The following is a 24716-nucleotide window of genomic DNA, read 5'->3' on the forward strand; positions in this document are numbered from 1 at the left end:
TATTGTAAACCTTAATTTCAGCCCTCAATGAATTAAATTTCATTGTAGGATAACATTTATATAAATCTTATAAATTTGACTTTTAATTTAATAATTTATATGATATCTCTTTCCATTTCAAGAATTATAATCTTCTAATTAATTATCTGTTTGTATAAAAAGTAAATCATTGTAATCGATGATAAATTTTTATGAGACAATCGTTAGAAATCTTTATAAATTGTCAAAAAATAAAAATAAACTCTAAAAATGTATGAAAAATCTATGAAAATAATATTTATATTTATATATATATATTTAGACTATGTGTTAATTTGTGTCATATTTATCTGCAAAATATAATATATATATACAAATATTTATGTATATTACTTGAAGGCGTAAAGATATTAATCGTTGGCTTATTTATTATATAAATACATTGATTTAGTCCTACAAATGCTAACTTTGACCAAAGGCTGAAATTAAATTCATCTTCACTTTTAAACAAAAATAATTTATATTTCAATATATTATGTATAATATATAATAGATCTCTAAAATTAATGGCTTAAGAACTGTTAATACTTATACACTATTTTTTATGTTTAGTGTTTTTGGTATAAATTTGACACATAAATAAAATCTTATGAAAACTTTTAAATGCTAATATAAACATTTGCAAAAATGAAAATATTATGGCTATAAAAGTGAGCAATAAATTGACAATCAATTGAAGCAATTGTTTGGCACACACTGTACTTAATATACACTAAAAATTACAATTTGAATAAAGTAGAGTTCATATCATTGGTTTTTTAATAAATGAATTATTTGTTGCAATAGATATATATTTGATGGCATTCGTTGAGTGGCACAGAGTTTCAGAAGTATTCAATAAAGAAGTGGTGCAATGATTCAGTTCAGATCAGATCAGTTGGAAAGAGATGCGGGCAAAGAAGTCAGTGTTGAAGAACTTGACGATTGGATGTACTCACGTTCGTCGGGTGCATAACAGTCGCAATCATTCATGTCTTTACTATTATTTTTCAATTTATCTAAATTCCTGTCCCACCAGTTCTGGTCACGAAAGTTGGGCATTAGGAAAGTGGAAACGGGCGGCAAAACAGTAGTGTTGCTCATTGTGCTCACTGGCGATGTATTGCTCATTGTTGTTAAAGTAGATTCACTTGAATGAAGTAGTGATGAGAAAGACGAGATCGGATCACACATTGGTTCACTCTTTATGAACGATGTCATCGATGTCACGTCCATTAAATTGAGGCCAGAATTAGTGTCTAACGAATCAATAATACGACCACAATCTATGCTAGAAATGGTGTGACCCATAGATATCTGCTGCTCTTCCAATGACTTTTTGGTGCCCTCGATGTCAGTGCCGGAGACATTCATTATCACAGTAGGACTGCTCGGGTCGAGTAAGCCTAAGGAAGGCATATAAAATGAGGAATAAAAAGCAGATGACTGCGAGCTTGGACTCAGATTATATGAATTGATAATATCTGTAATTCAAATTAAAAATTTTATTAGTTATATAAAAACACAGTCAAAACTTTATTAACAAAATACCTGTAGATGTATTCATAGATGTTGTCAAATCTGAGAGGTGGTGGTTGTGGTTGAGGTGCATAGTTGTGGTCGTATTCACTAAAAAATGGTCGTTTTCTGGAGACTGGTCGGCTGAGTTCTGGAGTTGTGATGAATTGACACCATTTGTTGTAAGTGTGACCAATGAATCAGTTTCCATACTTTTGATACTACTGGCGGGTGATTTGACAGCTCTTGCCGGTGAAGATCTGGAACTTGGCCTCTGATTAGGAGTTCTTGGATTCATTTCTTGTAAAGGATATTCTTGAGGCTTTGGAGATGTGTATGACTGACTTTGGTTTGTTGTCATGAATTGAGAATTATTATTATTATTATTGTTATTATTATTATTATTATTATTATTATTATTATTATTTGCATGATTATTACTATTTGCATTATTAATAATATTATTTTTACTTAAATTATTACTTTTAATATTCTTAATTTGTTTAATAGTATTGCTTTGAGAATCATTTGTATTATTATTATTGTGATTAACGAAACCATTTGGCAAATCATTTGAATTATATGGTGTTCTTCTTCCCGTTTGATTTACCATTTTATCATTGATACCATTAATATTTTTATGGTAACCTCCGTTGTCGTGTTCCTGTTGTGACCAATTAGATTGCGGTACTGTTTGTCCAGATTCTTGATTTTGAGGCACAGATGTATTATAATGAGAATTTAATGTAGTGTTAGGCTGTTGTTGGACTACGAGGTATGTTTGACCTGAAATACATAACAGTAAGTAAATTATATGTCTTAACACTAATGACTGGATAAAAAAGCAGACTTTAACGGTATGTATACTAACCTGCAAATGATGTGTGAGGTGGGGGTGGGGGTGGGGTACAGTCAGTGAACCGGAACCAAAAGAATTGTGATTTTGTACATTATTTATCTCTTTCTGGTTTTGACGACTTTGTATTAATGATTTAAGTCTATTATTCATCATTTGATGTCTATTGACGTGAGTAACATCAGTATTGATGCCATTGTTTTCGGGGCTGTGATGAGCTCTGTTGACATCTGACACCAGTCCGTGACCATTGAATGGACCGTTAATTGGTTGAGAGTTCATATGAAAGTTGTTAAATGGTTGTGCATTTGAGTCATATGTATTATTGTTCATCATTGGTTTGGATGCAAAATCTCCATAAGCGGCCTAATATTAGAGGTAATTAAATTAAAATAAATGAGCTTCAAGTTTGCTATAATGTTAGTGTGAGTCATACAACTACTACTACTACTGTATAATAGTATTATAAATAATACAATAATACAATGGGTGTATTGATTAAAAGCAAACATATAGTATATATTTGATGAGACATTTCACACGAGAATCATATATTGAATTTAATATTTGAATGAAAAAGATTAAGACAAGTATTTTTGAAAATTCTTGTTTAAGATTATTGATAGCTTTAATGGTATAACCGATAAAACTGTTGGTTAGTGTTGGCTTCATTGGCAGTATAGTATTGATACCATTGATTCCCAGGTGAGTTGACTAACAATTCATTTCTATTCAATAGCACTCATATATACTTAGGAAAGGTCTGACAATAGATGGTTGAGAACAATGCAAAAGCCATTTGAGTGTATAAGAAATATATAGCATATATAAGACAAGCTGTGCTACTGTTGGGCCGTTTCCCAGGACCTCATCCTAATAGAGCACAACACAAGCCAACGATCCCATCCATACATATCAAGAATGAGTCCTTTTTATTCATCAAATACTTTGTTATGTATTTACGTCTCTTTTCATTTCAATGCTTACATATAACATATCGGAGCGCACCGTCTGTTCGCTTTTAGTACTCATATTTCTATTGTCCAACAGGTCATCACATTTCCTATGTAGGTATGGGTGCACCTTAACATATGTCGCCAAAAACGACTAACAGCCAACTTATCTTTACTTTTTATAAATATATTGATTCAAATTTCTCAGACCAATGCCAACACCTGTACTTGTTTTATGCAAAACTAAATCATAACAACTATCACATCACTAATTCCCTCACTCTTTACAATTATTGTTAATCTATTAAATATTAGAAGATTTCTAAATACATTCAACTGTAAACTTATATCAAAACTAATTCATTTGTAGTCAATATTAATCATTTTCAATACAATCTGTGCCTAAGTTTGCCTCAAATTTTGTTTTTCTGATACACTTTTTTCTAAAAGTTAATGAAATGTGAAAATAACGATAAAAATGGGTCAAACTATACATTTTGGAGTCTCTTTTGTATTATAGCTTAAAATTTTAAGTATACTAACTATTATTAATGTTAAAATGCAAATATTGTGCGCAAGTCATGTGATGATTGAAATTTTGTTACTAAGTCTTCAATAATTCAATTGAAGGGACGGACGGATGGATGCAATCATCGAAAGCATCGATAAAATAAAAGCATAACTAATGGCAGAGAAGAGACAAAACTAAACCTATTGTTCAAATCGATAGCAAAAACAAATTAAATTCAATATATAGTACTATATGAGTATATAATCTAACTTTTTGTTGGTTAACAACATTGATATCACAATATATTTTGAATCTCAATATTTCAATATCAAAGACATGACTCTTCATGTTCTTCACTCATCTTTCTTTGTCTGAGAGCGTGCGTCACGTGACTCACGACAGGACAGACAACAACTGGTAATGTCTTACGTCTAATGAGAGCTCAATTCAAACAACAAAAAACTATGAGAAACATTGAGAACAACTATTAACAAAGTTTTAAAGTTAGTTAACATAAATATATAACATATAAAAACTAATATATAGTGTATATGTTTTGTCTGTTCAAATGCTCAATAATGACCACATATTACAACAATTATGTTGTGAGCCCTCCTCCCTCTCACGACACACCACACCAACAGCACTGTGACTATTGCACTAAAAATATAGTTTTCAGGGACTGACTCATTCTGGCTTCTGGAGGGACCACTCATTGGAGGCCCAACTCTGGTGAGGCACTCATACAAACACTACAACACTGTATTGAATTACTTCTAGGATTAACACTAATGGCAAACCAAGTAATGGCAGTAAAAAATTGCTTCAAATATACCATTATTTACTTAAAGTCCACAAAGTTATGACATTTGGTTATATTTGAAAATGAATTCATGAATACATCGACTCAAAGAAGACAACTATTTATTGTCATTCATTTGAGACATTCATTGAAAAGAGGGACCGACTCTTATGTTTGCACTTTTCAATAAAGTACTTATATATATATATATATATTTGAAATTTAAAATAATTATAATTATCATTATTATTATGACATTATCATTGGCAAACAGGTTGATTAAATGCAGCTGTTCCTCACAATTGCTGTTACAAACTAACCATTGCAACAATTCCTGATTTTTTTCTAACTGTTCCTAAATTCAATCCAAGAGCTTAGCATACAAGACATTAAAGTAAAGCTCATACATAGACACACACATCTGCCATCCGTTTTCATACTATATTTCAATATTCAATATATATATGATTTAAGCAAAAGTTACTTTCCGTTGACTGTTAGCACCAATAGTAGTGTTGTTACGCTTCACTCATAGCTAACATTTAAATCGATTTTTACAAAACATTTGCATTTTTTCTAAACAAAATGTATACACTTTTTATATATACTTTGATAATACGCTTTTGTTGTTTGGCCACCGATAGCATCGACAACACAAATATTTTATATATTCATCGACACGTCCTATCAATTTATAAATGAATCATATTTTCTGATACATTACTAAAACTGATCAATAGTTTGCAAATGGTGTACAACAAAAGCCATTAGTTTTTATCACTAATGACATCATATAAGCTATGATTCATAAGATTTGTAAAAACAGTCAAATGTCACACTTTATCCAATATTTCATAAATAAATATCATATATGTGTTGAAACATTGTACAGTAAATCCATTTCCATTATACAAATTAAATATTGATTTCAAATTTTGAAAAATAAAATACATTGTAAATTGAATATAAAAATAAATAAGCACATCATATAAGCTCAGGTAGGTTTGATTGAGTGAAAGTTGTGATGGAAAGCGTGGGAATTATGTTAAAAAAAAGAGTGAATCGCTCAGTGATTACGGTATGAGAAACTTCCGCAAAGTTGGCATAATTTTTACGTCACTTTAAACGGTGAAGAAGTGCTGCAACCGTAACACTCCCTCCCTCTCAACCCCACAACGAGGGAGAGATAGTGTCGGGAATAGTGAGGGAGAGGGAGAGCAAAGACAAGAGTGTGTGTACTGTATATAACAGGTGAACTGATAAGAAGTGGACACCACAAGTAGTTTAGGGGTTCAGTAGCACTTGTTTGAGTGCATACATCCCAATACACCCACTGTTCAACATATCATATACGATAGACACTCACCCGGGGAGCCGATCCCACTGCAGTGTTATGCGTGTCGGTCGGACCGAGATTTGTAAACTGAGTTGCAAGAGCTGATCCGTTCATATTACGTGACGGGTTATCCAGTGATGTCATCTCTTTATTCAGTGATATACCACTTGATTGTTGTGCTGCCAATTGTGCCGCCTATCAGCCAAACATGCATTCAATTAGTCAATAATAATCCAATTATTTGTTTTTCATTTTATTTCTTTTATAAATGTTTTCAATTAATTAATTAAATAAATGATTTACTGATAATATTATGATAAAATTGCTAAATTAAAACATAGACTATATTGCAAACAAATGTTATATTATAAGGAATATTGAGAATATGAGTCAATTGTTTGAAATGATTAAAAAACAGGCAAATTATCATTAGTTTGAATGGTTGACTAAATTATATGTATTGTAGTTATATGTGATCAATACATATATGAAATACTAGAGCGCATAATGAATTGACACGTCGTTTATCAGCAAATTTCATATTGAAGTTAGCTATGAGTCCTAACTATATAACAGTACCATAACTGCCATAACTGGATAAATGCTCTCTCAGTGATCCCAAGTTCTTAGCCATGGATTGCAATCGTATGCATAATAGCTTTGCTATCGATTATACTGTGTGTACAACAACTGAGTCATTCAATCGGTATTTCATTTTCATTCAGTCATTGCTTTTCATTCAATTCTCTTATTGACTAAACTATTGAATATAGATATAGATATAGTTATATTGAAAAACGACTATTATTTATAAAAACGATGAAATAAAAGCTTTACTATATATAATACAACAACTTTAGCTCCAATTTTTATATGTATACCAACTTTGGTATACTAAACATTAATACATATGTGAAGGCCTACAATGAGATGGGGTTTTCTCATAATATCGTATATAGCGATAGCACTGTTAGGTCACACATCATTAACGAGTGAAAGCAATGTTAAAGCAATAGGAAAGGCGAGCATCTGTTTAACTCTAAGCACATCCATAGCAGATGCTTATGTACTACACGTTTACATCATATTTAATGTTTAATAACATTTATTTTATATATAAATCTTACTATTTATTACAATATCTAATCAACGACTACAACCATTTAAATCAAATGTTATTAAGTGTTTACTGTGTATTCAAAAACCCTCTTTGAAAGCAAAAAACAAAATATTTTATATAAATTTTCTAATTCTCCAACAAATAAATCAATTTATATAAATTTTTCCATCACTATATAAATTACATAAGTTTGAATATAATGTTTATTATAGTTGTGCTATATATTGTGCACTATCTCTACACATGTCATGTATAAACATCTATTAAAAGCATCGATTGTTTCACTAAAAATGTTCATCAATTGCTTTTAACGACTCATTTTTCTCAATATATAATACCTATAATGTATGCGACAATAATGAAACATAAAACTACATCTAAAATCCGATTAAAAAGCAAATTAAAATAAATGAAGTTTTTTCTTTTCTTTAAAAAAATAGCTCAAACAAAACAAATTAAATAAATAAAAAATGCCTTAAAATAAATAGAGAAAAATGTTAGAAAATTAAAGTAATATATATTTGAAAGAGATTTAAAAAATTTAATGTAATTATATGTATAGTACTGTATGTTTGCTACGATTAAGGATGTGTTCATAAAAAGCATACGAATGAGTGAATACACGCTGTGTTTACTCGTGTTAGCGATCAGTACAGAGATTTCAGACTTAGACTGAAAAAGTAAACACTGTATGTGTATGTTATGTATGTATATATTCATCAATATATTCAACTAATAATATTATAAATGAATAGCATTTCGACATTAATTTCAACGAAAGCACTGAGACTTTTGGTAGGCTTTGAAATGACGTCATCTGATTGGCCACTAATCCGTGAGTCATAGCTTTGGACCAATTGTTAGGATATTTGTTAAGTGATGGCAAGTGATGGCATCATTTGGGAATCAAAATGCATCCAAACTATTATTCATTTACTCAATATATATAATATATAATACATATAATAATAAATTATAATTTGACAAAATCTAGTTTTTCTTATCAATAATGACTCGAAAGTCATTTATGTTATGTTTATGACACACATGTATTGGTCCCACTGTTTGCACTATTAGTAGTAAAAAAAATATCTAAAATATGTTGTCTTTAGTTTTTTTTGTTATTGCTTTTGATTAAATGCATTATAAGTCATAGTATATATCGATTAGTATAGCAAACAGAAAATACTATTTGCATCAATTGCTGTGATATTAAAGACATAAATCTTTGGACGACTTTAGCCAAACTGCTGTTCCCAATACTGAATAGACATTAAAACACTATTTAAGTTAAAGTTTGAAGACATCAACAGTTTGACTGTTTTACTGATACAAAACTAATGTTATTTTTAGACATCAATTCATGTGTTGGATGGCATCCACACATACTCTAGTCTTTACATGTATTATATAACACTGTAATAAGTTTTGGTTTTGATATTCTTTAATATTAAGCACTACTCGATAATAATATTAAAAATGCCAGCAAATGATAAAAAAAACAATTTTATAAAATATTTTTATTAATTATAATATACGAAAATATGTAAATCTATTTTATGATCTCAATATTTGCCAAAAACACGAAATTAAAGTCATTAAGTTTTTGTCAAAAATTACTTGTAATTATAGTTTTCTGCAAACTTAATGACTATTTAATTACTTTCAGAGGATATTAAAACATAAAGAATATTTCAATAAACATAAAATTATAAACGAAATGCTTTGAAAAGTTGAATCATTTGATTATAGATTGATTTAGCATTTGGTTATAATTTATAAGTTATAACTAAAAGTGAACTAAATATGGAGTGATTTGCAAACAAAGAGATGATGACATTGAAAGCCATTTGAGATCATTTTGAAGGCTCTGTTAGTAAAGTAAACAACACTTACTTCTCTTACTTTTTCCTTTTTGGTCTTCAATTGATCACATTTTCGCATTTTGCAGATTTGATGACTGCGGACACTCTTACACGGACCACAATCACCGCAATTATCCTTTTTGAGACATCCGGGACACTCTCCACAACGTTTCCTCTTCTTTTTTGTCACTTTTTCAGTTTCTTGTCCGCCATTCTGTGCGCCCATATTTTGAGGCACCGATACCTGATTAGCCGCTTCCCAGTGTTCGTTGACAGTTTGTGGCGCGTGCGGTACCGACACAACCTGTTGAGCAGTTTGAGGATGTGGTGGTGTCGCCGACGGCTGAGGTATTCCTCCAATCGGTGGTCTTGAAGTAGTCGATGAAATAGAAGGCACTTGAAATGAGTTTTCAATGGTAGCAATCCTCACATCAGGTGTCGATGAATCGGGTTCTGCGATACCCATCTTGATTTTGCCATCTGGTGCCGGGTATCTACTCGGATATGGAGATTGAATATATGGTGTTCCCATTGGGTTCTGGTATAATACAGGTGGTGGTTGGCCATACATATTATTATGGCTATATGGGGCAGAAATGGGAGGAATTGGAGGAACTGGAGTCAATGTCTGATACTTTTGAGTTGTAGTGTTTGTCAACCTATCAATTGGATGATTATCACCGAACTGTTGAGCAGAAGGAGATCTACCCGTACGTCTGGCCGTATCGGGTGTTGTGCGTTGAGATTGATGTGATGCCAACTGTCCCTTATCTGATTGAGCACTTGATGGACGATTCGGATGATTGGGCAATGTTTGAGCATTGATTTGGTCTGCGGCTAAGTGATGTCCATCGGCACCCGGTTGTTCCCACGGCCGGTAACCAACACTATTAGAGCCACTGTCTTGAGATGAAGGCGAATGTGAAGAGATGGGACCGTTGTCTGAATTCTTGTCGAGAAGTCTAGCCGTTAATCCTTCTGCAGTATTAGACTCACCTTCGAGTTGATGGTCAGAGTTATCATTAATTGGTTTAGAGTTGAGGTCTACTTTATGGACAAAATTGTTTGCATAAAAGTTTGCATTGAAGTGACTGTGGCTGTAGTCAGGCGTTGACCCATATTTGGTGTTGAGGTACGGCTGCTGTATGTATGAGTGATGCATCAAATTAGGTCCTCCATTGACCCCCGGGCTAACTGATGATCCGATTGCCGTGTGATAGCCCTGTCCTATCTCATTATAACTGGGCAACGGCTGGCCAGCACTGGGAGCTGTTGTCATCCAATGATCACCAGTTGTATTGCTGCCGTATGAGTGTATGGGTGGACCACTCGGATAACTGGTCACTGGCAGTGACTGGCGATTACTGTCATTCATTGCTGAATATTGTCGGATGTGGTATATATGTCGAACATATCGGTGGATGTGTTGGACACGATGGCCATCACTTACAAGTTATCAATACTTTGTAATCAACTTTCTTTGTCCTAATCGTTGACTGCTTTCAAACACAACAAACAGTGCTAACAGTGCTCTCACTTTACAGACAAAGCTGTGTTCATTCAATACATACACAACTGTGGGCTAACACAACACAACACAACACAACATCAATGCATTGCAAACACATTGAACTGAAAATGCATTGAACGGCGCATCGATAGCACTGGCATTGCATTCACTACTGCTTTCAATGCTTTTTCAATGTTATACTCAATATATGCAAATTAGTCCACTGTTTACGTACCAGTCATGTGATCACTGCATCCAATTGGATGACTGCTTATACATACTATATATACGATATATAGCACACAATACATGCTTTACTCTAATAAGCAGTGAATTTAATTGAATCAAAAAATCAATTTATAGCTCAAACTTGTATTCAAAATACAATATACACTGAATTACACACAATATATACAACATATATAACACATACATCACTAAGAATTTCACCATTAATTCCATTATTTTTTATCCCAACTCTCACTCTCACATCATTTATATACATAATATGTATATATTATATAACATATTAATATATTTACTATATATATATGTTTGCGATTATATTATATATTTAATGTGAAAATGAATTAAATTTTTTTCTCTATTCATAGTGAGAGCACTCTTAACATTGAAAAATGAGTTATTGTTACAAAAATCTAATCAAATGAGTTATCTTTATATTTTACATAATTTTATAGCTAACTTACATTATATTGAAAACATTTAACTTATTAACAATCTATATAAAGTTTTTTGTTGTATTTTTTAAATTTCTCATTTAATGTTTAGATCATTAATTTTTTAAAATTTCATTTTTCATTTTAGAATAAGAGAGAGAGAGAGAGAGAGAGAGAGAGAGAGAGAGAGAGAGAGAGAGAGAGAGAGAGAGAGAGAGAGAGAATTTAATATTTGGTTAAAATTTTTAGTTGAAAAAATCGATTTTTTGTTTGTTAAGACCTAATAATATTTATTGAATTGATTTGTAGAGTTTGCCGTAAAAGTTGTGATTAAAATCAGATTAAATTATTAATAATATATATTATTTAAAAAAATAAATGATAAATGTATTTACACTGCAATTGTTTTGATATCATAAAGAAATTAAATATATAAAAATAGATATAAATTGTAAACATCATTTATATAAATCAAATTTAATGACATCGTTTTATTTACAGAAAAAATTATTTTATTAATTAAAACTTAGATATTGAGTTTAAATGATTTTATTATAATAAATAAAAAGTTTGTATAATGATAAAAAAATATCTTAAACCTGTATTAAATCAAACTAAAAAAAATTATATATACTGTACAGAAATCGGTTGTAAATTATGAAAAATCAATTTAATAGTATTTAATATATTTTATTCAATTCCGTACATATACTGTAATTTAAATTCAGATATATATTATATATACAGTATAATAATAATAATTTTTATTAAATGATGTCATATAATAATATAATTGTTTAAATATTTTAAAAACAAGTTTCAATAATAAATTTTAATTAACGTACGTTTAAACTGATTTACTAATTAGATTATACTATAGTATTGAAACATTTATATAGTTTGTAACATAAATATAATAATTTATTGCAAGAAAAATTAAATTTATAAATACCTAATCCATAAAACCTAATAATTTTAATATTATATATTGATGTAATTTAAATATATTTCATTTAGGTTATAATAGTTAAGCCATAATTGTATTTATAAAAAAAACTATTAATTATAATAATAACAAATTTCAAACAAATATAAAAGTTAATAATTTTAATTTTATGATCATTTAAATGCTTGACTAATGGTATTAAAAATTATCATAAATAGCATGTATTTTATGCTTAATTTTTTTTATCAAATGAGATCTTTTGAATTTTAATATCAAAATTAATGTTAAACTAAGTCATGGACTGAATTTCTAAAAAAAATTTCGATTATTTGTTAGTTATTTTGGTATTAAAAAGTTATTCAATAAATTCATTGATTGTACGACACTTTTGCTGCACTCTAACGACATGTTTTCAAATTATAAAATAAAATATAATTCTTAATATAAAAAATTATAAATTTATTGAAAAACAAATAAAAATATTAATTTAAGTTTTTTTTGATTAATGTTTGATAAGTTTGCATAAAAATCAATGATAAATATTTAATACAATTGTTTTAAAGGATTGAATGATTAAGAAAATAAAATGAAAAGTCTTTTAACGAGTATTTGATGTGAATGTTAGTCACAGACACACAAAGCGCTGACATTAGTGTAGAAATTGAGTCAAATGTATGTCTAATGTGTTGTTCACTAATAGAGACAAACGTTTTGTTTTCAAACATTTGAATACAATATTCAATTGATTTGTCATTGATTTCAATCAAACACAACACTAAAGTCCATCAATTGTTGTGACAAATGTCGAGATCAGGAGGTGTTTCCCGATCGGGAAGAGTACTGAGAAAGAGTGCCAAACTCATGGATATGGTTACTCAAGACAATGATAACCGAAGTACTGGCAAAACTTTGACACCAATGGACAGTATGAAGACAAACGACAATGACATTAGTCTTAATGAAGAGACGGCTAAATGTGACACCGATTCGGCCAAAACTCAACATAAGAATCTCAAAATCAAGTTATGTCTGAATCCTAAGCCATCCTCTGATATCTATGACATTAAAGATAACGACACATCTGTTAACAATGAGATCGACCAAAGTTTACCAAAGAAGACAATTCCGACGCTGAAGATTCCCAAGAGTAAGATTATTGGCTCTTTGGTGCCAAACAACGACATCGATGTTAGTGATACATCCGTGACAACTGAAGATAATTTAATGTCCAGTTCTATGTCATCCGTTGATGAAAGAAATGCGAAAAAAACAAAAATTAAAAAAGAAATAAATGATTTGAAAGTCGATGAAAATGAGATTAAAGACGAAGTGATTAACCATAACGATAACGTTAACAATGAAGAGGAAAGTGTTAATACAAATGATAAACAAGAGACACCAAAATTAACCAAAACAGCAAAGACTGTAAAGAAAGAGCCGGAAACAGAATCACCAGCTAATAGACTTTTCAGACAAATCACATCAGGAGTGACACCAAATCTTAATAAAAATAAAAGAAACAATAAAAGGACAAAATCGTTGCCATTAGAAGATATGACACAAATATCTTTCGATGAAGATTTCGAGGAGACATCACTTATTATAGAAACCGATGATTCTATTATTAAATCTAAGCCTAAACCTAAAAAATCGAGACCATCGAAGACAACATCCGATAACAAAAGAAGTGATAGAAAATCTATGAAAAGCAAGAATAGTTTGGATGACAAACCAAAGAAAAAGGTGATCACAGCTTACATGCTTTGGTCTAAAGAACACAGAAGTAAAATACAACAGCAGTGTCCAGATTTAGACTTTGCAGACGTCAGTAGAAAGTTGGGTGAAATTTGGAAGTCAATGCCTGATAAAGAAAAGGTTGGATGGAAACGGAAAGCACAGAAACTGGTCACTAAAGGCTCATCCATTATAAGCACCGGTAAACCAAAGGTTTTGACACAATTCTCAAAACTGAATCATTCGACAAACAATTCTCTTGTATATAATAATGACGACTACGCCGGCTATACATCCATTGAAGACATGTGGCAACCAATTAGCACAAAACCAATTGATGTTTCATCACATTTAACATTATTAGGCGAATCTCTAACAACAATAGGTCAGCGACTTAAAGAGCACAGCGGACAGATAGCTGTCTCCGGTTCGTTATCTGTATTATTAGATTCAACTTTATGTGCCATTGGACCGCTTCTCTGTCTCACACAATTGGATCCAATTCTTGATGGTTGTCCACAGGACATCCATAAGAAGACATTAGATAACATTGCATATATTATGCCTGGAATTTAATTAACAAAAAACGTGTTTTTCAATTATTTAAATTTTTAAAATGATTTACGATAATAGGTTGTATTATACTTGTATATCTATTACCGGTAATTTGTATTACAAAAGCACAAAACTAATTGTAATTATAAAATATTGTAATCTTTTTAATGCATACGTATATATATATACTAAATTATAAAATTTATATATTTACTGTATATTAATATTAAATATTTTATTTTTCATAAACAGTACCGGTAATGTCTAATAATTTTGGTTACTTATAACATACATTTAAAGATTATCAAATTATATCTATTAAGCAAATATAGACAATGATAATAGCCATGCCTGTATTATTTACATGTGACTTACAATATAATCAAAATTAGACATTAATTTATTATATCTTTGTTTATTAAAAAAAATAACGCATACTTTGCTAAGAAAATTTGGTTTTCTAAGTTAGAAACCGAGATAACTGGGTATTTAAGACATAACTACTGTAGCAGTGTTTAGATAAGTTTTTCAAAATATCAAATGTTTCAAATTAATCGCCAATTAGTACCACTGAAGCTCATCCTATTCTTCTGGTTTGGAGGTATAAAAATGTTGATAAAATGTCGACAAATTGTATATAACTATTGATGATTATCTTAAAACAACAGCGGCAGCATGTCTTCTACCATATATGACAATACATATGAGACAGTTGGGCATAACGGTCGAAGAAACTGCATTTGTCTACACTGTACTACCGGTCACACAAGTGATTGGCCCTCCAATCGCTGGTTTTATAGCTGACAAAATGGGAAACTATAAGCTTGTTTTGATCATCAATTTAATATTAACAATATTAAGTTCAATCGGTATAATGTTTGTGCCTTCTAGTGGTGATCCAAACACTACTGATAGGTTTGTCATTTAATATTTACTTTTAATTAGTTACTTATATTTTTTAAAATTGATTAATAATTCTAAAAATATTTGATTAATATTTCAAGTATAATAAAATTATACATAAATATTTAAAGAAAATTCAAATTAACTTTTTGAACTGATTATATATATATATAATAAATTTTATTTAAACTAATCTTATAATAAATATAGTAATTGAGATGAAATTATTCTAAAAAGTAATAATTAAAGCCAATAATTAACAATTCATTAATTTTTTCAATCTAACCAAATATCCTCATTTTATTTCAATAATATTTATATTACCGTAATATTTAAAAATGAATTACTTAAGAATTTTGTATTCAGTAAAATGTTTATCTGTTTGATTGATTGATTGGAAATATTAATAAAATATATCAAAGGAATAAAACATACATACAATACAACACATTATTATTTTATTACTGTTAATAAAAAAATTATTGACAATATTTTGTTTATAACCAATTTATATCAAATAAATAATCTTATACTGGATTTTTTACTGACTATATGTAAAATATAATTTATGAACTTTGAAAAATTACTATTATTTTATATTATTTAAATAAAGTTTTATAAATAAATAAATAATTTAATTTATTATGTAGATAATAGTTTTGAATGTTTTTACAAGATAGTTATTTAAATAAATTTACATAATATTTATTTATATGAATATATTGCATAATTTTATCAATGAATGATTGGTAACTAATTATGTAGCAAAATGCATGAAAAATGTTTTAGAGATTGATACTTATGATTTATTACTTGTTAGCTTTATATAATCAATTTTTAATTAATTGTAAATATATTATGTTTTACATAATATTATAATATAATGTTTATAAAATAAATTATGTGTAGATGTAGTAGATATTTGAAAATAACTCGAATATATCGAGTCTAGAGATAAGTTTGGAGCCATTAGTTTATAGGACAATACATGAAGTTATTTCAGTGTAGAGGCAATTGATTTAAAAGATTAAAATTAATTAGTTTAACACATTTAAACAAACTATATATAGTTGTGATCTATTAATTTAATTATTTAATGAATGACTTTTAATCAAAATTTGAGCCAAGTTTTCTTATTTGATTTTTATTTGTTTATTATTATACTGAACAGTAGTTTGCTTTAATTATGAAAAATTAAATAAATATTATACACTGTATAATATTGAAGTAGATGTTACTACGATAAATTAATCAATTGTAATGCAATTAAATATAAACAAATATTATGGTATAAAATTTAAAAATATATATGAAATGTTGGTTAATAATAATTAGTGTATTTTTCTGATTAGATGACAACGTTTTAGCTATAATTTAAAGCCAAATTTGTATTAAATAAAATTTTCAGTAAATTATGTCTTTATTTTAATCTATAAATCTTTTAGTTGTTTTTTATTTACTAATTAACTTTAATTGAGTTAATATATTTTATTATCATTTACCACACCATTTACTAAATATATAAACTTTAATTTATAATTTGTTTCCCACTAAGTATCTGAATCAATGAGAAATTAACTTTTTCGTGTAACTATATTTTTAATAGACATTAACTTAATATTAATACCGGTATAGATAAAGTGTAAATTAAATTTAATGGAAAAAAGTTTGTAGCCATTTTCAAATATAATAAGATTTTAAAGTTTATTTAATCATTTAAATAGAATAGTTGTAGTTTTCAATAATATTTATAACTACTTTATGGTTAGATTTTAGACTGTATTGTATATAATATACGGTATAATACTGTATAATTTATGTTATAGAGTCTATAATATAGACTATAGATAATACTTTTTATGACAATTTAATAATTTTTGTTTAATTTATTTATATTTAATATACATATTTATTATTATAGATTAAATTGTTGAAACTTTTATAATTGCATAATACTTTTTAATTACTATGACTATATCATATAGTCTATATGATAAAAATACTCGATGTACTAAAAATCAAATTAAAAATAAAATGAAATTTTTAAGTTCTATATTATGAATAAAAGGTAATGTAATAAACTTACACAAACTATACAATAATACAACTATTCATTTGGTCATAAGTCACAATATAATCGGATAAAATACATATAATATAAGAGGACTGACAGCTTAATACTAGTGCTCAAACTTGAGTATATTTGTGATATTCGTTTGATAAATTGTAATCATTATTATATGGTTTCTGAGAATTTTTTCATGATTTTCTACAATTCTTTATGTAATCGATTTCAATATAATTACAAGTATAACATCAAAAAAAACTTTTAGCAGTTCATTGTATCTTTTATCCTACTCTCTCTCTCTCTCTCTTCTCTCTCTCTCTCTCTCTCTCTCTCTCTCTCTCTCTCTCTCTCTCTCTCGTCTAATATGATAGAATATTTATATGTGATTTTTGTTTTCATTGAAAATTATTGCTTTCAATAAAAAAAATTATTATAATTTTAAAATACAATTGATTATATTGGATTCAAATAATACTTTCTGAATTGAAAGCAATAATTATTTGAAAAGTTTATTAATAAAAATATATTTGTCTATTCAATATTATCTACCTATTTATTAAATTTGATGACTAAATTATGCAACTCTTTCATACAGTTAACAAATTTATTTATATTGATAAGATATTCCTTGTTATCTTTGGTTATTTATTAAGTTTATTTTTTAAAAATACATTGTATCTAAAAATAAATCAAAACTCAATTATTTGGCTGAAGTCCTGATTTTTGTTTTAATAAATAAATTAATATCTTAATGGTTTTGATAGCATTTTTATTGCAATAAAGAAAAATCTTATTACTGTATATAATACCAAACTATTAAATTAATGTATAATAATGCTATAAATGTTGACTCGCGAGTCCATTGAAAATAAAGTTTATAAACTTATTAAATGATTGCATCAATAATACTACAGTATAGTAATATTATGCTTGTTTGTAGAATCAATACTTTTTATATTATCATGACTTATAAATTTACATTTTATTTTATTAACAAATTTTTTATTTATTTTTGTATTTTTAATAATTATTTTCAATAGGTTTTTATGAGTATTTAGTTTTTTAAAATGTTTAAATAATTTTAAAATTCTTAAAAATATTTAGCTTAAGTGAATTATAAGTATTTTAACCTCAAATTTAATCGTTTTATTTTAATCATTATTTAACTAATAAAGATAATTTCTATTAAATATAAATTTTATTTTATTTAACACTTATATTTTTGCAAATTTGATTTAAATACAATATATTGACACAAAATATACAAATTTTATAGTTTAAACTACTATACTTAAAGTTTGAGTTAATATGATATAAACTATGTTAATGTATAATATTTAAAAATTAGTTATAGTATTATATTTACTAAAACAATATTATATAATTAAAAATATAATAACTTTTGAAATAATTGTTTTAAAAAATGCTATTTTTATCCAATAACTAGTGATAAGTCAACGAGTGATGAGGAGTATGCCTCACATGCCTTCACATTTTGGTTATATTTTTGTATACGAATAGTGTTTCAAATATGTGTTGGCATTTGTTTTACACTATTAGACGCCACGACTTTAGTCATATGCGAGAAGTATGAGTCCTCCTTCGGAAAGGAAAGATTTTGGGCTATTTTATCGACCGGTCTCTTCTCTCCCATCTGTGGTATACTTATAGATTACCTGAGCGCTGGCAAAGATGAATACTCGACTAACTATTCGCCATCATTTCATTTTTTTAATCTTCTCGTTTTATTGACATCTATAACACTGATAATTATGAACATAGATGTGTCGCCACCGCCTAAAAATCTAATTAAAAATATTAAGCCATTGCTTAAATCGGTGAATATATGGGTCCTATTGATTGTGATCTTCATATTAGGAACCCTTTGGGGTTTTGTTGAATCATTTTTGTTCTGGTATTTACTGGATCTCAAGTCACCCAAGTATTTGTTGGGCCTCACATTAACGACCGGTGCTATAATAGGTTTGCCATTTCTATTGAAGTCTGACTGGTTCGTCGAGAAGGCCGGTCACGTCAATCTCATGATTCTGGCGCTTGTCTTCTATTTGATTCGCTTCGGAGGATATTCACTCATTGAGTCTCCCTTTTGGTGCATTCCCTTTGAGGTATACTATCATCACTTAAATTACTCTTATAAACCAACTTTTTTTCAATGATTTTATATTTAAATGCTTAATGAATTTAATGATAATCTGTTTAATCTTTAGCTCATAAATAAAAAATTCATTTAATCATATTTATGTGTGTTCTCTAATATATCGTTTTATTTTACCAAATAATAATTTTTTAATACTGTATAAATAACTCGACAATACTAAAACTATTAAAATTTTCAATATATATAATACTTTATTTATGATAATTCTCTAATAATATTAATCGATACATATTTAATTAAATTTGGAGTATATATTTAATAAAAGTATAATACAGTACATGTAATAGTAGTTAAATTTTTGATAGGCATTACTTATTTTAATTATTAGTTAACTTGAAAACAATATTTCATAAAAGAATTAATTTAGTCAAAAATTATTTTTTATCTAACTATAAAAACGTGTTAAACCGCTTAAAGTAAACACAGTTTATAGGTTTTAGTTTTAATAGATATTAGGTTTTGTTCAAACGTGACTTTAATTAGTGTGATATCTAAAATTAATAGTTAGTAACTTTAAACCGGATAAATTTTGTTGATCATTCATTAGTATTCATCAATACAATATAAAATTTATACAACAATAAGTAATACTTCTATATAATTGTAGAAAACTTTGTTAAAATTGATTTTAGATAAAATAATAACGAATAATATTAGGTCCAAAAAATCTCATCTAATTATATGTGAGAATATTTTCATAATAAATGAATTCATTGAACCTAAATGTCAAACTTTAAATGAGATAATTATTATTATAATTATAAGCTTTTTTAATATATAGACAGCTTAACATCAGTTTAGTCCCAGTAAATTGGTAGCCAAAAAAAACAATTACATTGAAATCTATTGGTTAAAATGTTTTATGAAAAAATCAAACAAACAATGAATAAAATCTTTAGATAAATATTAATGTATAGTATGTGAGAAAATCTCAAAACTCATCGATATTTTTCTCATAATTACAGGCTATGGAGGCTTTCACTTATCATCTGATGTGGTGCGCGGCCGCTACCTATTCACAGAAATTGGCTCCGGAAGGTTTGATACTATTTCATATTATTATTATTGATACGATTTTTTTGCATTTTTATTTATATTTCTATTTAATTATAGTTGTATTTATTTTGCATTTATATCTGATTAAAATTGTATTTATTAAGTGTTATCGATTGGAATTTTGCATTTATATTAATTTATATCTGAAGGTACAATCGATTTTAAATGTTTTTAATTTGTAAAAACAATGAAAAGGAGTAAATTAAATCATAGAAAGAAATAAAATTTATTTAAAAAAAACTATTAAATAATATTAGCATTTAAGCTAAAAGCTCAATTATTTAGCTTTTATAGTTTTATGGTTAAAAATATTTTACAAAATGTGAACAAAATTCTGATTTATTGCAAGTATTGCCAAATTTTATATTATATGTATTGCCTATAAATTGGGTCATTTTGTTTATACACTCTCAAAACAGTATATCCATACCTAATGAACACTGTTTTTAGGGCGTCACTATAACATTACAAACTATAATAATAATAATAATAAAAAAGGTTTGAACTGCAAATGTAATGTAAATTATATATATTTATTATGTTTAAAAGCAAGATATAAAAAAGTGATAAATCTTACAATTGTAATACACGTAAAAAATAAGTGTATATATATATAATGCGCTATATAATAGATTTATTGCACAACTTATTATAGATTATGATAATTTGTATTGAGATATGGCTTGAAATGTAAGCTATGATTTGGAGCAAACATTATTATGCATGCAATTCATATCATTCAAAGTTTGTCGACTCTTTCGTAATATAATATTATATTTAATTCAATTGTCTTTTTTATATTAAAATTAATAAAACTTTAAGAAAATAAAAGATTTAAATATATGGTATACGTGACAATTGTTTTTAAAAATAAAAAACAAAACCTCAAATTAATTAACAAAGTGTTAAATGTTTTGTAGCTTATAATTAGATCTAAAATAGTAATCTTAATTGCAAACAAAGTGTTGTTGTTTTGTGTATAACACATAAACATATAATTGTATTTTAAAAGCCAACAAAAATAACTAAACAATGTTTTTAATAACTAACGAGATATGCTTTACTGAACCTCAAACAGGACTGACAGCCACAATGTTGGGAATAGTGGGTGGACTACATTACGGAGGTTTGTATTAACACATTTTAGGAAAACATGAATTTTCAATGAATATTAAAATGATTTATGAATTTATCCACAAAATGATCAGTGGGTCGGGCGGCCGGAAGTATGATCGGCGGCAGTCTTATGGCAATATTTAACGCTAGAATTGCATTCAGAATAATGGGTATCATCGCCGGTGTCGTCGCTATTATCTACTCTACCATCTATTATATGTATCTAAAGAAAGACGAAATCAAATTAATTAATAAGAAAGTTGTCATAAAAATCAATGATTCAGATAATAATGACAACAACGATATGCTAACAGATGTCGAAAATTTGAAAAATACAAATACAATTAGTAATAGCAATGAGGAGACAATCGCTGAGATCTGTGATGACAATAATGATATGCATTTGAAGCCAAAGCAGAGATGCGATAGTATTTCAAGTCAAACGTCAGTCATATCCGCCAATCTTTCGCTATCGCATCCAATTTAGTCAACATTTTTAACATAAATTTTTTATTACAATTTTGATATTAAATATATTAATTTAAATATAAAGTATAATTTGATGAAAATCTTTGCAACAACTTACAGCATTTTTTTCCCAACATTTAATTGAATGTTGCTTTATATTTAAATTTTTATACCGTATAATTTTATTGTAATTTTTTTTACACAAACTCTACTTTAAGATTATTTGAACAAATATTTTTTTATTTTTTTATATAAATATGCCCTAAACTGAGAAATTTTTTAATTACTACAATACATATTAACCTATAACTTACAGTTTATAAAGTATATAAATGTTAACTCTAGTAATAATATTTCATCAAAAAAAACAATTATAATTATAATAATATTATAGTATCTAATTTTAATAACGATCAATTGAATTTAAATTGGTATTTAAATGTTATACATAAATCATATTTTCTAATCCAATTGAACAGTTCATTTGACAGACAAAACTGAGTATAATTAGACCAAATGTTTGTCGTTTATGTCTTACAGTGTTTGCATTAATTTATTTTATAAATATTAAATGACTGCAAAAAGTAAGGAAACATTTCATCAAACGAGTCGAAAGAGGATATCTTGAAAATATCTCTTCAGTACTAATAATAATAAGGAAAAGTATGTTTGGGACGGGTTTTTACACACGTATAGCTAAAATAAAATAATTATTGAACGTTTAATTATTGTATTATTTTTACTCTTTGAAATTGAAGTTTGAATAATATATATAAGTAGAGAAACAGGTAGTAAACATTTAGATACTGTTTATATTTTATTTTTATAACAAATTTAGTGTATTTTTCAGTACAACTTTTGACTGGTATTTTGTTTATAGCAATTAAAAAACAAATATAATATATTTATTAATGCTTTTAATGCTATAATAAACAATGTTTTGTATAAAACATAAATTACATTATTACAAATAAATGAATTGAGAACATAGATTGTAAAATAAATTATTACTAATTATTAACTAAATTAATGCATAAACTAATTATTATATTCTGTTATAACTATTGTATATATTTGATATTTATTAAAACTAAATATTAATATATAAATCTTATAATAAAAAGCATATCTAAAAATAAAAGTTATTTAAAAACAATGAATGAGATTTCAAACTTTCATCTTAAGTAGAAAAAACTACATTAAAAAAGTATTATTATTTCAGGTTAGTAACTAAGAGAGAGAGAGAGAGAGARAGAGAGAGAGAGAGAGAGAGAGAGAGAGAGAGAGAGAGAGAGARAGAGAGAGAGAGAGAGTTATTATTATTATAGCATAACATTTACAGTATAAAAATAAGTAGAGATGATGGAGTATAAAATCATATGAGACTATCCCTGCTTTATATGTATTCAAATGTTGTATTTTTATAATTAGACTAAAGAAAAGATTGAAGATTTAAATGATTTTGCGTTGAAAACCGGTTTCTGGTCAACAGGTAATTAACATCTGGACTCAACTGTCTATTCATATATGAAATGTGTATTTATAGTATTAGCATACAATTGAAAACAATTGAAATGTCCCCCAATTTGAATGTCTTGTTAGTCAAAATGTATATAATTTTCAAAAATGCAACGATTGGTTGCAATAGTGTATAACATTGTTTTATACCTTATATTGCTATCTCTAATATAAATGGCTTAAGACTTAATACAAAATTCTGCATAAAAATGATTAAATGATTTGATTTCGATTAGCGAGTCTGTAGTGTACAGCTATGGGGATATGGATGGATGGATGGGGCTATATATGAGGTGGTTGGATGGGGTCACGAGATGTCAATATATAACATGTATAACTTATATACACACTTATATACATATATAAGTATACATAAGCTGAAGCCAGAGTAACTGCGGGCTAAGTAACGAAAACTGGAAATATTAGTGGAGCTGTCGTTCCCCAACTGGTTTTGGCCCCAAACAGCCTGAAAACAACTTGAGAGACCCAACACACTGTCGACTGTAAGGAGTTTTAGTTAAGCTTTGCTCACAACTTCAGACACAACCTGAGAGCGCATTCAGTGTTACCATTGCTTGACTTTTATGCCATTTTGTTAAAGTCTTATCAAAAAGTTGTTGTTGTGTTTCTCTACGCTTCTCTTCACTTGTTTTTAAACCATTTGTTAAATAAATTTACAATTAAGTTAAACGTCTAAATCAATAGACAATTAATTATATAATGTAATTGTGATGACAATAGTTGTGACTAAAGTGTTTGACACAAGTGTCTGTTTTTCTTTGCGTTTATATTTCAAATCAATGCAAACTTTTTTGGGCGCAAAGCAAGTGCTATAAGAGCTGGTGTTAGTGAAGCTCAGGTATATGTACTTTGATTGGACTGTTATAGGGCAACCTTGGATGTGCCTGGGATAGAGAGGCCACTGCACTAAACGGTGCCATAAGATATAGTGATGCCAGTGATGGCTCGAGACTCAAATACAGACTTCATATCCACAATACAAA

At 27.8% G+C, this 24716-nt stretch overlaps 4 protein-coding genes across 7 annotated transcripts; 2 read left to right on the top strand and 2 right to left on the bottom strand.

Moving 5' to 3' along the window:
* Positions 1-531: 531 nt before the first annotated feature.
* Positions 532-1898, bottom strand: LOC128965377 (uncharacterized). The gene is made up of 2 exons (XM_054312060.1): positions 1570-1898; positions 532-1502 (listed from the first exon to the last, which is right to left on the bottom strand). Exons 1-2 carry the CDS (start codon positions 1895-1897, stop codon positions 913-915), a joined length of 918 nt encoding a protein of 305 aa, XP_054168035.1. The 5' UTR covers position 1898; the 3' UTR covers positions 532-912.
* Positions 1899-1962: 64 nt separating this feature from the next.
* Positions 1963-10663, bottom strand: LOC128965375 (uncharacterized). Of its 4 annotated transcripts, XM_054312058.1 has the most exons (5): positions 9639-10663; positions 9011-9560; positions 6025-6189; positions 2408-2758; positions 1963-2322 (listed from the first exon to the last, which is right to left on the bottom strand). In XM_054312058.1, the coding sequence occupies exons 1-5, from the start codon at positions 10352-10354 to the stop codon at positions 2305-2307; spliced, it is 1800 nt and encodes a 599-aa protein (XP_054168033.1). In that variant the 5' UTR covers positions 10355-10663; the 3' UTR covers positions 1963-2304. The 4 variants fall into 4 exon arrangements, with proteins under 4 accessions (XP_054168033.1, XP_054168032.1, XP_054168031.1 ...); XM_054312057.1 differs by having other exon boundaries at positions 9020-10663; XM_054312056.1 differs by having other exon boundaries at positions 9011-10663.
* A 2058-nt stretch (positions 10664-12721) lies between these two features.
* LOC128965392 (HMG box-containing protein 4-like) lies at positions 12722-14466 on the top strand. The gene has a single exon (XM_054312079.1). It carries the CDS (start codon positions 12917-12919, stop codon positions 14423-14425), a length of 1509 nt encoding a protein of 502 aa, XP_054168054.1. The 5' UTR covers positions 12722-12916; the 3' UTR covers positions 14426-14466.
* A 422-nt stretch (positions 14467-14888) lies between these two features.
* On the top strand, positions 14889-22213 carry LOC128965519 (major facilitator superfamily domain-containing protein 6-like). The gene is made up of 6 exons (XM_054312226.1): positions 14889-15005; positions 15073-15319; positions 18823-19501; positions 20520-20592; positions 21689-21736; positions 21819-22213. The coding sequence occupies exons 1-6, from the start codon at positions 14945-14947 to the stop codon at positions 22211-22213; spliced, it is 1503 nt and encodes a 500-aa protein (XP_054168201.1). The 5' UTR covers positions 14889-14944.
* The last annotated feature ends 2503 nt before the right edge of the window (positions 22214-24716 follow it).

The sequence above is a fragment of the Oppia nitens genome, unplaced genomic scaffold (assembly GCF_028296485.1).
Source record: "Oppia nitens isolate AA-2021 unplaced genomic scaffold, nextdenovo-longstitch-racon4-pilon3 scaffold17_pilon_pilon_pilon, whole genome shotgun sequence".
Taxonomy (NCBI): domain Eukaryota; kingdom Metazoa; phylum Arthropoda; class Arachnida; order Sarcoptiformes; family Oppiidae; genus Oppia; species Oppia nitens.

Bases quoted from the DNA above. Each gene is read 5' to 3' on its own strand.
- LOC128965375 (XM_054312056.1), bottom strand. From the start codon at position 10,354: ATGAATGACAGTAATCGCCAGTCACTGCCAGTGACCAGTTATCCGAGT. The intron at 6,190-9,010 runs GTAAGTGTTGTT...TTTGGCTGATAG, and splicing joins AAAAGGAAAAAGTAAGAGAA to GCGGCACAATTGGCAGCACA. The intron at 2,759-6,024 runs GTGAGTGTCTAT...CTCTAATATTAG, and splicing joins CAGTGGGATCGGCTCCCCGG to GCCGCTTATGGAGATTTTGC.
- LOC128965519 (XM_054312226.1), top strand. From the start codon at position 14,945: ATGTTTCAAATTAATCGCCAATTAGTACCACTGAAGCTCATCCTATTC. The intron at 19,502-20,519 runs GTATACTATCAT...TCATAATTACAG, and splicing joins TTTGGTGCATTCCCTTTGAG to GCTATGGAGGCTTTCACTTA. The intron at 21,737-21,818 runs GTTTGTATTAAC...CAAAATGATCAG, and splicing joins GGGTGGACTACATTACGGAG to TGGGTCGGGCGGCCGGAAGT.
- LOC128965377 (XM_054312060.1), bottom strand. From the start codon at position 1,897: ATGACAACAAACCAAAGTCAGTCATACACATCTCCAAAGCCTCAAGAA. The intron at 1,503-1,569 runs GTATTTTGTTAA...TTTGAATTACAG, and splicing joins ATCTATGAATACATCTACAG to ATATTATCAATTCATATAAT.
- LOC128965392 (XM_054312079.1), top strand. From the start codon at position 12,917: ATGTCGAGATCAGGAGGTGTTTCCCGATCGGGAAGAGTACTGAGAAAG.